The sequence below is a fragment of the Cebidichthys violaceus genome, unplaced genomic scaffold (assembly GCF_023349555.1).
Source record: "Cebidichthys violaceus isolate CVI_PGR_0920_01 unplaced genomic scaffold, fCebVio1.0.p SCAF_185, whole genome shotgun sequence".
Classification (NCBI taxonomy): domain Eukaryota; kingdom Metazoa; phylum Chordata; class Actinopteri; order Perciformes; family Stichaeidae; genus Cebidichthys; species Cebidichthys violaceus.
In genome coordinates, this window is record NW_027176356.1 from 108655 (window position 1) to 121835 (window position 13181).

The 13181-nt window shown below is 40.6% G+C and overlaps 1 protein-coding gene across 1 annotated transcript in view; it reads left to right on the forward strand.

Annotated features, from left to right (window-relative positions):
- The window catches only part of LOC137874317 (A-kinase anchor protein 6-like), a 98393-nt gene that overhangs the window by 58518 nt on the left and 26694 nt on the right, over positions 1 to 13181 (forward strand). Inside the window, exon 6 of the mRNA XM_068712952.1 lies at positions 1390 to 1629. Coding sequence (XP_068569053.1) covers positions 1390 to 1629 — 240 coding nt within the window. The remainder of the gene's footprint in view (positions 1 to 1389; positions 1630 to 13181) is intronic.

The following is a 13181-nucleotide window of genomic DNA, read 5'->3' on the forward strand; positions in this document are numbered from 1 at the left end:
ATTTTGTATTCGTGTAACTTTTCCTCCAATCTCGTTGCGTTCAACATGTCGTGGGGTAGAAACACGCTCGTAGGAGAACGTGTACAACTACATCAACATGGCGTACTTCTGATCACAGTCATCGAGCGAACGTACGTTCCACCACCGAAGAAGAAACACATCGACGCGCAGCACTCCATCCTCCTCGTGATCAACATGGCTGACGCCTCGGAGGACAAATCAGCACTTCACCGCTGACCCTGTGTTTTACAGCCAGCGAGCATCACCAGTTTGTTTGTTCTGTAGTGATGAGCACTTTTCAGGAAAAAAAAACACAAAAACATGAGCGCACACACACACACACACACACACACACACACACACACACACACACACACACACACACACACACACACTCTCTAAACCCAAGTGGGGAATAGTCTCTCTCAGCGGCTTGCTGTGTCTGACTGTGTGATCAACAGGGGTTGGAAAATTACTCTGCAGAGTAAACACACACACACACACACACACACACACACACACACACACACACACTTGGACTCTTGTTATTGTAAGTTGCTTCTATCTGAAGCGGTGATTGCTTCTCACCAAATGCTCGCTCGGTTTGAATTGTGTCTAAATGGTGTTTTGCTGTGTGTGTGAATATCAGCTCTGAATTAGCAGCTGATCTGTTTTGCACCTGGAAAAGCACCAGTTCCTCTGAAAGCTTTGTTCACACGACGACGACGACGACAACAACAACAACAACAACGTCGACACCAACAACAACAACAAGAGACGGCAGCATTAGCAACATCCGGCTAATTCACAGTTACGATAACAACATTAGCAACAGTGTACGAATGAGTCATTATGTAACAATATGTAACAATATGTAACAATATGTGGACATTTTTCACTTTTTTAACACAATAGAAAAGTCGCTGACATACGATCGCTAAAACAATAAGTAAAGACGCATACTACTAATACTACTAATAGTACTCATAGTACTCATAGTACTAATAGTTTGTCTATTAGTGAGTACCTGTCTCATCATATACAAAATCATTTTTACTCACGTACTCTACAAGTGACATTTTGTATTGTGTTTTTTAATGTTCTGTAAACTTTGTCTGTACTTTTACTGCAGTACAGGGTGTATAAATACTTCCTCTACAGGTTGTAATGTTAATCTAGAATCAGAGAACATGACTTCATAAAAACAATAACTGAGATCAACTAATGTGAACAACAGCTTTGAGATTATTATTTCAAGCCTTCCCGTTTATTGATCGTGTGAATGATGAACGACGGCGTCCGTATTGATTTGCATGATGGGATATTGACACAACGATGGTTCCTCGCTCTTTTAACTCTCTTCTGTCGCGCCCCCCCCCCCCCCATCAGATAATCCTCTCGGACCACTCTGGACCCGGCTCGACCGTGAACTCCTCGCCGGCCGGCGGTCCGGGCGTCGCGGCGGAGAACCCCCGCTCGGCCCTCTCGCCGCTCACCAACTCGCTGCTGGAGCAGCTGGAGGCTCGCATCAAGGAGCTGAAGGCGTGGCTGAGAGACACGGAGCTCCTCATCTTCAACTCCTGCCCGGGTCGAGGCAAAGACGCCCCGGAGCAGCTCCAGAGCTTCAAGGTACCGGCCGGCCGTGGCTTCGATGTCTCTCTGAGCCTCTGTAGACGTGGTTAAAGGGGACGCATCATAAAACACACTTTATTATTTATCGTCCTGTCTGTCTGAGACCTCCGCCTGTCTCTTTAAAGTTCTGTTTCAACTCTGGCTTGGCGCCGTAGCGGACGTTTGATCGTGTCGTTATTCTCCCAAACACCAGAGAACGTACCAACAAAACGGTGAAGAATCAAAAAGACAAGGAGCGTAAAGGACAGAGGAGGGATTGTAATCATCTGTCTCTCATATTCATAAACGACTTTATTACCTTCAAACCAACCCTGTAAAGAAAGAAGTCGAGTATTTAATGAATTATGAAGAAACAAAGGTTGAATATCCTGTAAACTGTTTCATTTGGCTGCAAAATATTTACTCAAATTAAGATTTTTACGACCTCCTGTTTCTAAAGCGTCTAAAACCAAATGTTTTCATGATGTGTCTCATTTAAATATAATCAGCTTAATTAGTCCACAATGGTCATAACACCCAAACGCTGATTTTGCAAATCAATTCAACATTTCTGGGCGGCGTTGAGTTTCCTCCCAACAAAAAAAACAATGGAAGATAGTTCATATGAATTTAAAGTTGAGTTCCCAATTACGTTTCAGTTTGGTCCTCAGATAGAGATCACTGCTCAGATGTTAACTTTATCTCCACACATTACAAAGAGCTTTTATTTTGTTAACTAACGAGGTGATTTTTTTGGTCGTCGGGTAAAGTTTTCTCTCTCGTGTTTAAGATACAATGAGACGGTTTTACGGGAAAAGATTGATGGTGATTATAGATCAACTTTAAATGTTTCTACACATACGAGCATCGACTACACACTAAATGAAAGTAGTACTTCAGACGACGTACGTAAATACTAGCTACACACGACGAGGAAGTACAGCGAATGATTCAGGAGTTTATTCGTGTACAGTGTCACGTAACTTTTCTTCACTAACTTTCAAATATGTGACAAAGCTTTGGCCAATCAGCATCGAGCTTTGAGAGAAAAACACGTTGTGTGTGTGTGTGTGTGTGTGTGTGTGTGTGTGTGTGTGTGTGTGTGTGTGTGTGTGTGTTGATGCTAAGTATAGTGATGCATCGTCTTAATGAGGCCAGATGACGGCAGCGCTGTTGTGAAGCGATGGATGTATAGAGGAAACAGCAGTTAGCCTTAAAAGCAACGGGACGCTAACAGGATATTAATCAGCCTGCATCACACAGCGAACAGCTAGCTGCGCTGATTAGCCTAGCCCTGCCGTGTGACTGACAACCAGGAACACACACACACACACACACACACACACACACACACACACACACACACACACACACACACACACACACACACACACACACACACACACACAAACACACACACAAACACACACACACTGAAATAGAAATGCAGACAGAAGTGCATTAATTCATGTATGTTTTTGTGCACCCACACACACACACACACATAAATATGCAAATGAGTGACACATGCAAACATACGCACACAGACGCATAAATAAGTGAATGCATCAGAATATAAAGATGACTGTAGTGACTCACTAACTCCTGGATATTACTTCACTGTCTAAGAAAACACATTTGTTCTTCTTTTATTAAATGTGTGCTTTAGTACTGTGTTCAATGCTTGTGTTGTTCACACTGTTGGAAAGCAGGGACATGTTTTTAGAGGGCTGTGCAGATTTTGGGAGTGTGAGTGAGATCCTTTTTTAAAAGTGGGAAAATCAATTATTTCCGGAAGGATTTTCTTTTCGAAAAAGCAGTTTGAAGCATAAAAGATAACAGCGGCGTTGGTTTTTGAAGCCTCGAGTTATACGGTCGATTTCACCGTCGCCATCTTGGATTACGGTCGTCGCCATGTTGGTTTTTTTGCAACCAGTGAACAGGAAGTGACCACATCAGGACTGAGGAGGAGTGACGGAGAGACGTCGTATACGTCTCTGGTAGAGACCTGTCAATCAGCGTGTAGCCCCGCCCCTAAATCATCCCCTCTTTATGGTCTGTTTGACTCTAAATGGAGCATAATGTACTAAATGAACATCATGCTGTATTGAAGAAGACTTCAGACAGTCAGACCCTGCTGCAGTAAAATAAAAAAGGTTTTCTCTGGCGCTCAGAAACACTACCGCTTCAGTCCACAGGGGCCGCCAGAATCAACACTCAGTGAAAGTTCTTTAGGAACTTTAATATGACACAAAAATGAAATGTTGCAAAAGTGAATTTTAGGCTCCAGTTGGAAACTGAAACTGCTTTTTTTTTAGGGGAATATTTAGCTCCCATTCATGTCATTAAGATGTGTGATCAGGAACAAAACATATAAATGAAACCTTCAGTGACAACAACCACAGAATCTGTCTATGAAATCAACATGTTTGTGACATCTTGTATAAATATCAACAAACAGCAGAGAACAATTTATGGCAGAGTCGAGTTGTAATTTGGTCATTATTGATAGAAACACACACACACACACACACACACACACACACACACACACACACACACACACACACACACACACGGGCTGCCTAAGTGATGAAACTGTATAGAAACGAGACTTTATCTGAAGAAAGTGAGCCGAGCCGCTCTCACTTTTGATCCTTGTCACAGCTCTCAGTGGGAAGCCATTGATTTCTGGCAGAGAGAGGCCCTGAGCTTCTGGAGAAATGAAGATTGGAAATATTGATAGCAGACATTTGTATGGAGAGAGAGAGAGAGAGAGAGAGAGAGAGAGGGAGAGGGAGAGATGGAGGGAAGGGGCTCCATTTTAAGAGAAGTCGGCTCCATTTTAGCGATCATTTGTCTGTTTTTTGGCGTTTGAACTCGTAAATGGGTTCGATTTCTGCGCTGACTTCAGCTTATTACTGTACGGCTGAGAATGAGAACGCAGCGGGGGTCGCAGGGGTCGAAGGAGCGCACACACACACACACACACACACACACACACACACACACACACACACACAAACACACAAATGTACAGAGACGTTTCAAAATGCTGCCTCCAGACTAGCGCTCACTAAAACATACTGACGTACACAAACACATATCACATGGAGAAAAATAAAAAGTAAGTAACTTCTTTACAGTTTGTGTGACGTCTACCTGTAACGTCCGCTCTCTGAAACACGAGTCATTCTTCACAGATGCTGTGTGGTTTGATGTTGGGTGAACCAGTGGGTCATCAGAATCAGGATGTAGACCTTGTACTGCCGGTTAACTCTTGAACCCTAAACCCTATTTTTTAGGCATCTGCTCGAAAATTGCATACTCATACTAAAATGAGTGTATCTCTATTTGAATAGTGTTGGTGTTATAATAAAGGGAACACTTGTGAGATTTGTTCAGGTGTGTAAACATCAGTATATATGCTACTGGTTAAGAGTAAATTAAGATGGCACACAGCACAAATTGAAAAGTTTCAGGTTTGCCTAAAAGACAAAAGCACTTTCAGGATGTGTAATAATGCAACTAAAGGTCTAAACCTCTCCCATCATAGCACAATATGTGAACAGTCTCTCTGCAAAGTTTGACTTTGATTAAATGAAGCACAACAACATTAGAGAGGTTTTAGTACAGGGAGTTCAGGCGAGGTCTCCAAACTGCTCATTTTGGCCTCATGTGTGGGACTCTCGATCTCAAGAGGTTTTACTTGTCAAGAGAATTCTGAAAAAAAGGTTTAGGCAACAAAACTACGTAGTTATGTTCAGGAAAAGATCTTTGTTTGGGTTCAAATAACTACAGAAGTGTCGTTACTGAAGCACAGAAGTTAAATGACGAATAAATCAACTTTGACTTCTCGCGTCACTCGGGATTTGAACCGCGGTCTCCTGCAGGAAGCACCGTCTTTAGTTTGACCCATCCAGTGTGGCCTGATCCGGGTCTTTGTACCTCCTGGTTCATGATTTTGTGAATTATCTACGTATTAAGAAGCATTGTTTTTAGCATGAAAATACGTTAGGGTTAGGGTTGGTTACTCTTCACTCCTCCTCCTCTTCCTCATCTTCATCCTCTTCTTCCACCTTTTCCTCCTCCTCTTCCTCTTCTTCCTCTTACTTATTTTCCTCATCCTCTTCTCTCTTCTTCTTCTTTCTTCTCTTTTTCCTCCTCCCTCCCCTTCCTCCTCCTCCTCCTCCTCCCCCACCTCATCCTCCTCCTTCCTCATCCTCCTCTTCCTCCTCCCCCTCCTCCTTTTTCCTCTTCCTCCTCCTTTTCCTCCTCCTCTTCCTCTTTCTCCTCTTCCTTTTCCTCGTCTTACTTATTTTCCTCGTCCTCTTCCTCTTCTTCCTCCTCCTCTTCTTCTTCTTCTTCTTCTTCTTCTTCATTCTCCTCCTCCTCCTCCTCCTCCTCCTCCTCCTCCTCCTCCTCCCCCTGTCCGTCTGTAACCCGTCTCTTAATTGAATTAGTGCTCCTTTAAGATACGGCGTCAGCCAGACGTTCCTCCATCAGGCCCCGGGCCTCCGATGACTCTCTATTGTCGTGGAGACGCTCTGGGGGCCGGACACACCGAGAATTAATAGACTGACTCTCTCACACACACACACACACACACACACACACACACACACACACACACACACACACACACCTACACACACATACTCACACACACACACACACACACACACACACACACACACACACACACACACCTACACACACATACTCACACACACACACACACACACACACACACACACACACACACACACACCTACTCACACACACACACACACACACACACACACACACACACATACTCACACACACACACACACACACACACACACACACACACACACACACACACACACACACTCACACACACACACACACTCACCTGCTCTCTCAGTTCAGAAATGGAGACAGAAAATTAAACTGTTTCCTTCTCACTTCATTTAATGAGCTGAGTAACATAACAATAATAATGATGATAATAATAATGATGATAATAATGATGATAATGATAATAATAATAATGTTTTGCATCACTTATTGATGATTAGTCATCCTTAGTTTTCATTTAATCTGATTTTGAAAGAAATAAAACATCTTTAATGACGATGCAACACTTTTTTATAAATCCTAAAACAACAACATAAAGTTGAGGGGCGTCGATATATTCCTGTTTATTTAAACGATTAAATCTAAATCTCATGTTAATAATACACATGATAACATTATGTAAATAAGCGCTCTTAAATCACGTGTTTGTACGTTATAGTTACAGACTCTCTCCTTTGTCAAAAGACATTTCTATAAAGAAAAAGAATAATAATGAAAAAAGAGGAAAATTTACAAGAGAGAGACAAACATGGAAAATGGAGTGACGACTGCATACGAGGATGGATTACCAGCTGGGCAGCTCCAGACCTTCGGGGGGTCTCAGTCCGGCACACAGTTCAGTTTTGCCCCGGGGCCCCCGAGCGGGTTAATCAAGCCCCGACATTTCATGGCAGTCGCATGTCGGTTTGTTGCCGGGACGAAACACTGGCAGCCAACCTGCACACGACTGCCAGGACAAAGATACACACTTTAATTGGCTGCTTTGTAATTTATTTCTGCACAGAATCGAGGAGCCTCGATGTCTCACAGTGAAGCTGCTCCACGGAGGGGAATCTGTACAGCCAGTATGAAAAATAACGTTTAGTTAATGTTTAACATTAATGTTTAACATTAATATTTACATGCCTAAATGTCTTTGGGCGCTCACACTGTCTTGTTTCAAGCTGTTTTCAGTGAGTTGCCCGACTGGTTTTAAAGCTCCAAAGCTCTTAAACTGCCGTCACACGATGAGGCTCACAGCACACGTTGCTCTCATCCTGCATTCATAGACTTATGGAGAAAGAAAAGAAAGAAATGATTTTGTTTATGCACTTAATCATGAATGAGGAAGTACAAAGAGCAGAACAACACACACAGGGCGGAGGAAGAAGCTGTGTCCAACAAACACGCTGTTCTTTCCTCGTGTGAAACAAGAAGTCAATGTTGATTTATTTTACTCTGAACTTCTGTACTTCAGTAACGGAACCTTTACCGTAACCTAACTAAGTAGTTTAGTTGTCTCAATCTGACTTAAGTAGTTTAGTTGTCTCAACCTAACTCAGTAGTTTAGTTGTCTCAACCTAACTCAGTAGATTAGTTGTCTCAACCTAACTAAGTAGTTTAGTTGTCTCAACCTAACTAAGTAGATTAGTTGTCTCAATCTAACTAAGTAGTTTAGTTGTCTCAATCTAACTAAGTAGATTAGTTGTCTCAATCTAACTAAGTAGTTTAGTTGTCTCAATCTAACTAAGTAGTTTAGTTGTCTCAACCTAACTAAGTAGATTAGTTGTCTCAATCTAACTTAAGTAGTTTAGTTGTCTCAACCTAACTAAGTAGTTTAGTTGTCTCAACCTAACTTAAGTAGTTTAGTTGTCTCAATCTAACTAAGTAGTTTAGTTGTCTCAACCTAACTTAAGTAGATTAGTTGTCTCAATCTAACTAAGTAGTTTAGTTGTCTCAATCTAACTAAGTAGATTAGTTGTCTCAATCTAACTAAGTAGTTTAGTTGTCTCAATCTAACTAAGTAGTTTAGTTGTCTCAACCTAACTAAGTAGATTAGTTGTCTCAATCTAACTTAAGTAGTTTAGTTGTCTCAACCTAACTAAGTAGTTTAGTTGTCTCAACCTAACTTAAGTAGTTTAGTTGTCTCAATCTAACTAAGTAGTTTAGTTGTCTCAACCTAACTTAAGTAGTTTAGTTGTCTCAATCTAACTTAAGTAGTTTAGTTGTCTCAACCTAACTTAAGTAGTTTAGTTGTCTCAATCTGACTTAAGTAGTTTAGTTGTCTCAACCTAACTTAAGTAGTTTAGTTGTCTCAATCTGACTTAAGTAGTTTAGTTGTCTCAACCTAACTCAGTAGTTTAGTTGTCTCAACCTAACTCAGTAGATTAGTTGTCTCAACCTAACTAAGTAGTTTAGTTGTCTCAACCTAACTAAGTAGATTAGTTGTCTCAATCTAACTAAGTAGTTTAGTTGTCTCAATCTAACTAAGTAGTTTAGTTGTCTCAATCTAACTAAGTAGATTAGTTGTCTCAATCTAACTAAGTAGTTTAGTTGTCTCAACCTAACTAAGTAGATTAGTTGTCTCAATCTAACTTAAGTAGTTTAGTTGTCTCAACCTAACTAAGTAGTTTAGTTGTCTCAACCTAACTTAAGTAGTTTAGTTGTCTCAATCTAACTAAGTAGTTTAGTTGTCTCAACCTAACTTAAGTAGTTTAGTTGTCTCAATCTAACTAAGTAGTTTAGTTGTCTCAACCTAACTTAAGTAGTTTAGTTGTCTCAACCTAACTGAGTAGTTTAGTTGTCTCAACCTAACTGAGTAGTTTAGTTGTCTCAACCTAACTGAGTAGTTTCTTGTGAAGACAGAAGTTTAACGAGCTGAAGTTAATACATGTTGTTACGCATTCAAAATGAGTAACTTTTCGTCAGAAGAACCGTTGAGGGTTTGTCACGGGGAGATCTCGGTCCAGGTTTCACCTCGTTTCATTCATTGTTGTGATGATTTAAAATATTCGTCTTCACCAAAATTAACCACAATTCAAAACAATTCAAAAACTTAAGGCCTGGTTTCTTTTTAGATCTATTTGTGTACCTTATTGCTCAACAGTGTTTTTCCTTCATGTTGGATGTTTGTGTGAGTAACTTCTAAACGCACTATAGTCCACCCCCCCCCCCCCCCACAGTGTATGAGCTTCTCTCAGGCAGCTAATAGAAGGTGACAGCGAGGCTCTGATATCGATACCTGCTGCATGATGAGGATTAAAGATCCACCGACTCCCTGCCAAGAACACAGGCTGTGTGTGTGTGTGTGTGTGTGTGCGTCGGTGTTTTGAAGAGGTGTTTTCTCGTTAAGAGTTGCTCGTTAGGGGTTGAAGGCAAAGCAAACAGGTGAGATGTTGCCGCGGTAACGGCACCAAACAAACACGATGGCGACTTTCATCTTCATCTGCTCGGGAAGAGAAGAAAACACTTCGGCTCCTTTCATCTGCTTAAAGGAGCGGAGACCGAGAGAGAGAATCCAAAATATGCACTGAGTAGAAACGAAGAAGAAAGTCCTGAGAAAATAAAGAGAGAAGAAGAAGAAGAAGAAGAAGAAGAAGAAGAAGAAGACGGGAGAAAGAGAAAGTTATTTAATCTGCTGGAAACGCAGAAAGAAAGAAACGATGGAGAGAATGATGGAGATAGAGGAGAAGAAGCTGGTGAGGAGAGAGAGTCGAGACATTCACGGTCATTTACTGTCACCTCGTAGAAATAACTTGATGATGTTTGCCTCACAGTTTCTATAATAATTAGCATAATGTAGTACTTTATGTAATATCCATGGAGGGATGTTAGTGTGGATCTGTTCGGACAACATATAGTTCAAAAGCAGTTTTTAACCAACATCAGCATATTTTAGGAGTACATCTGTTAAATGTTGACATACATGCAAAGTAATAATAATTATAAAACAAATTACATTCCCATGCAACATGACAGCATCGTCAACGTTTTCAGGAAACTTATTTTCTTCTGGATTACGTAGTTTTTGACGTATTTATTAGTGTTTAATCAAAGTCAGTGTCATGAATGGGTTAAACACAGGACCTTCACCCAGGAGACCTCTGTTCATGTCCCGTGTGAAACCACAAATCAACGGCGGCTCGTTTTACTTCACGTCCGTCACTTAAATAACGTAACTAACGTACTTAATTTAGGTGAAACCATGATGTTTCTAACGAAGCCTCAGCAAGTAGCTTTGTTGTATTTTTGTTTCCATTTACAACTTTAACCACGTGTTTGAAACTGCGACCGTTAACCGGACAGAAAATACGTTTCCCTCGAATATATATATATATATATATATATATATATATATATATATATATATTATTATTATTTTTTTTATTTTTTTTTTTTTTTCAGGTAATCTAGTGTCTGATTTTGCTGAAGTAGGATAAGTTGTATTAACCCCTGAAATGATCTAAATCAACAGTATTGAAGATGCGTGGTTTTCACACCAGTTCTTATCTCGTCTGACGTGAAGACAAACAAAGAGAGTCTCAGATCTTCTACTCTGAAGACGGAGGAGATGAAAGGCCAACGCGTGTTTTTACAACCAGACGTTTGACCGTTTGAACGTTCGTTTCAGTCGTGATAAGTGAGACGGTGAAGCTCTGGAGACACGAGTCAGAGGAGAGAGAGACAAATAGAGACAGAGGAGATAAAGAGCTCGAACAGCAGCACAGAGACAGAGACACTGAACAAGGTGAGAGATGGAGACGTGGAGAAGACGGATGCTCAGAGAAATGCAGACGCACAGAATAGCGCGTTCCTGAGAACAGTAAATGTTTTAACAAAGACTTCACATCACCTCCGTGTGTTTACCGCTTTGGGCACCACAACCCCCATCATGCTTTGGCCAATGGAGTATATTTACTCTTTACTGCACTTAAGTACACATTGGAGGTACTTGTTCCCTCCACTACTTCTAATAAATATTGTACTTTTTACTGTACTACATCTCGGAGGTACATATTGTACTTTTTACTGTATTACATCTTAAAGGGGCAGTACAAGACGACCGTGAGACCTTGTCATGAGTCACTCTGGAGAAATCCAGAAGTGGAAACATACATTTCTCACTCTGGAGTGGAGCTCTCACTTTGCCCGAGTACTAAATTGATATGTTAATGCATCCGGGTTGCCAGGTTTTCCCTATAAATGCCACAAACACGGCGGTGAAGTGAGTGGGAGAGGTGCATCTTACTTTATTGTCTGCTTCCATTTTCAGTGAATTGCTCTAAAAGCCCTTAATGAATCCGCTGACTTCCAGACCTCATTTATATGTGATGTTAACAACCATAGAGCGGGAAACAGATGCATTGTGGGTCAGTGGAGACAGAGCAGCTAAAAGTACCAAAAGATTATACAAAACACATCATCAAAAAAATGTAGATGGTTTTTAAAGACGGGCACTAAAGAACATGAAAACACGTAAGAGTCTGGATCCTTGAAAGCGTTGATATCATCTTCAGGTTGTACATTCAGTCCAAGATACACACAGAATACGTGTATATGGTTCAGTACCATAGATCCTCACAACCGTTCGTATTCTTTTGTATGGTTCCCTACAAACGTCCAGCAACACATGTCCATGCCTGCTTGTTATATGAATACAGTATTTTCAAAATAAACTTCTGTCTTTTTTAACTTATAGGTTCAGGCAACTAAACTACTCAGTTAGGTTGAGACAACTAAACTACTTAGTTAGGTTGAGACAATAAAACTAGTCAGTTAGGTTGAGACAACTAATCTACTTAGTTAGGTTGAGACAACTAAACTACTTAGTTAGGTTGAGACAACTAAACTACTTAGTTAGGTTTAGACAACTAATCTACTTAGTTAGGTTGAGACAACTAAACTACTCAGTTAGGTTCAGACAACTAATCTACTTAGTTAGGTTGAGACAACTAAACTACTTAGTTAGGTTGAGACAACTAAACTACTTAGTTAGGTTTAGACAACTAATCTACTTAGTTAGGTTGAGACAACTAAACTACTCAGTTAGGTTCAGACAACTAATCTACTTAGTTAGGTTGAGACAACTAAACTACTCAGTTAGGTTTAGACAACTAAACTACTTAGTTAGGTTGAGACAACTAAACTACTTAGTTAGGTTCAGACAACTAATCTACTTAGTTAGGTTGAGACAACTAAACTACTCAGTTAGGTTTAGACAACTAAACTACTTAGTTAGGTTGAGACAACTAAACTACTTAGTTAGGTTTAGACATGTGGTGGAAAGTACTACACCCACTAAACCGTGAGTCTTTTAAAGGTGCTGAAACAAAGACTACTCTGAAACAGAACTTGTCTTTATGAATTTGATTCTCTGCACACGTACAAACAGGGGTGGTTGAGGGAACTTCCTCTTTTGCGTCGAGGTTACATCGAGGTTAGACCGTTAAACATCGGTTAGACAGGGCAAGAGGAGGTCAGAAGGAGAGGGGGCTAATCTTACATAATCTTAGACCTGCAGAAGTGTCTGATACACTTCCTTAGCAAAACAGGAAGGTGCTTCAAATAGAGAAGTGGCTAATGCGTGGACAAAGGTCATCGCACACTCAGCTTCTTGGAAACTTAGCTTACAAAACTATAAAACATTGAATTAGTATATTGGACATTTTTCCCATTACAGGCAACTAAACTACTTAGTTAGGTTCAGAAAAATATCTTGGTTTGGGTTGAACCAACTACACAAGTTACTGAAGTACGGAAGTTAGGTGACAGATAGATCAACGTTGACTTCTCGTTTCACGGGAAACGAACTTCTGTGTTAAACAGTTTTTTAATACATCCTGGTTCATGATTATGTGGATTATATATGAATTGATTTTGCATTACTGTTTGTGGGCACAGCTAAGAACGCTGGATGAGACCAGCCTGACACTACTTATGTGGACAAAGGTTAGTGTGAGAATGATCGT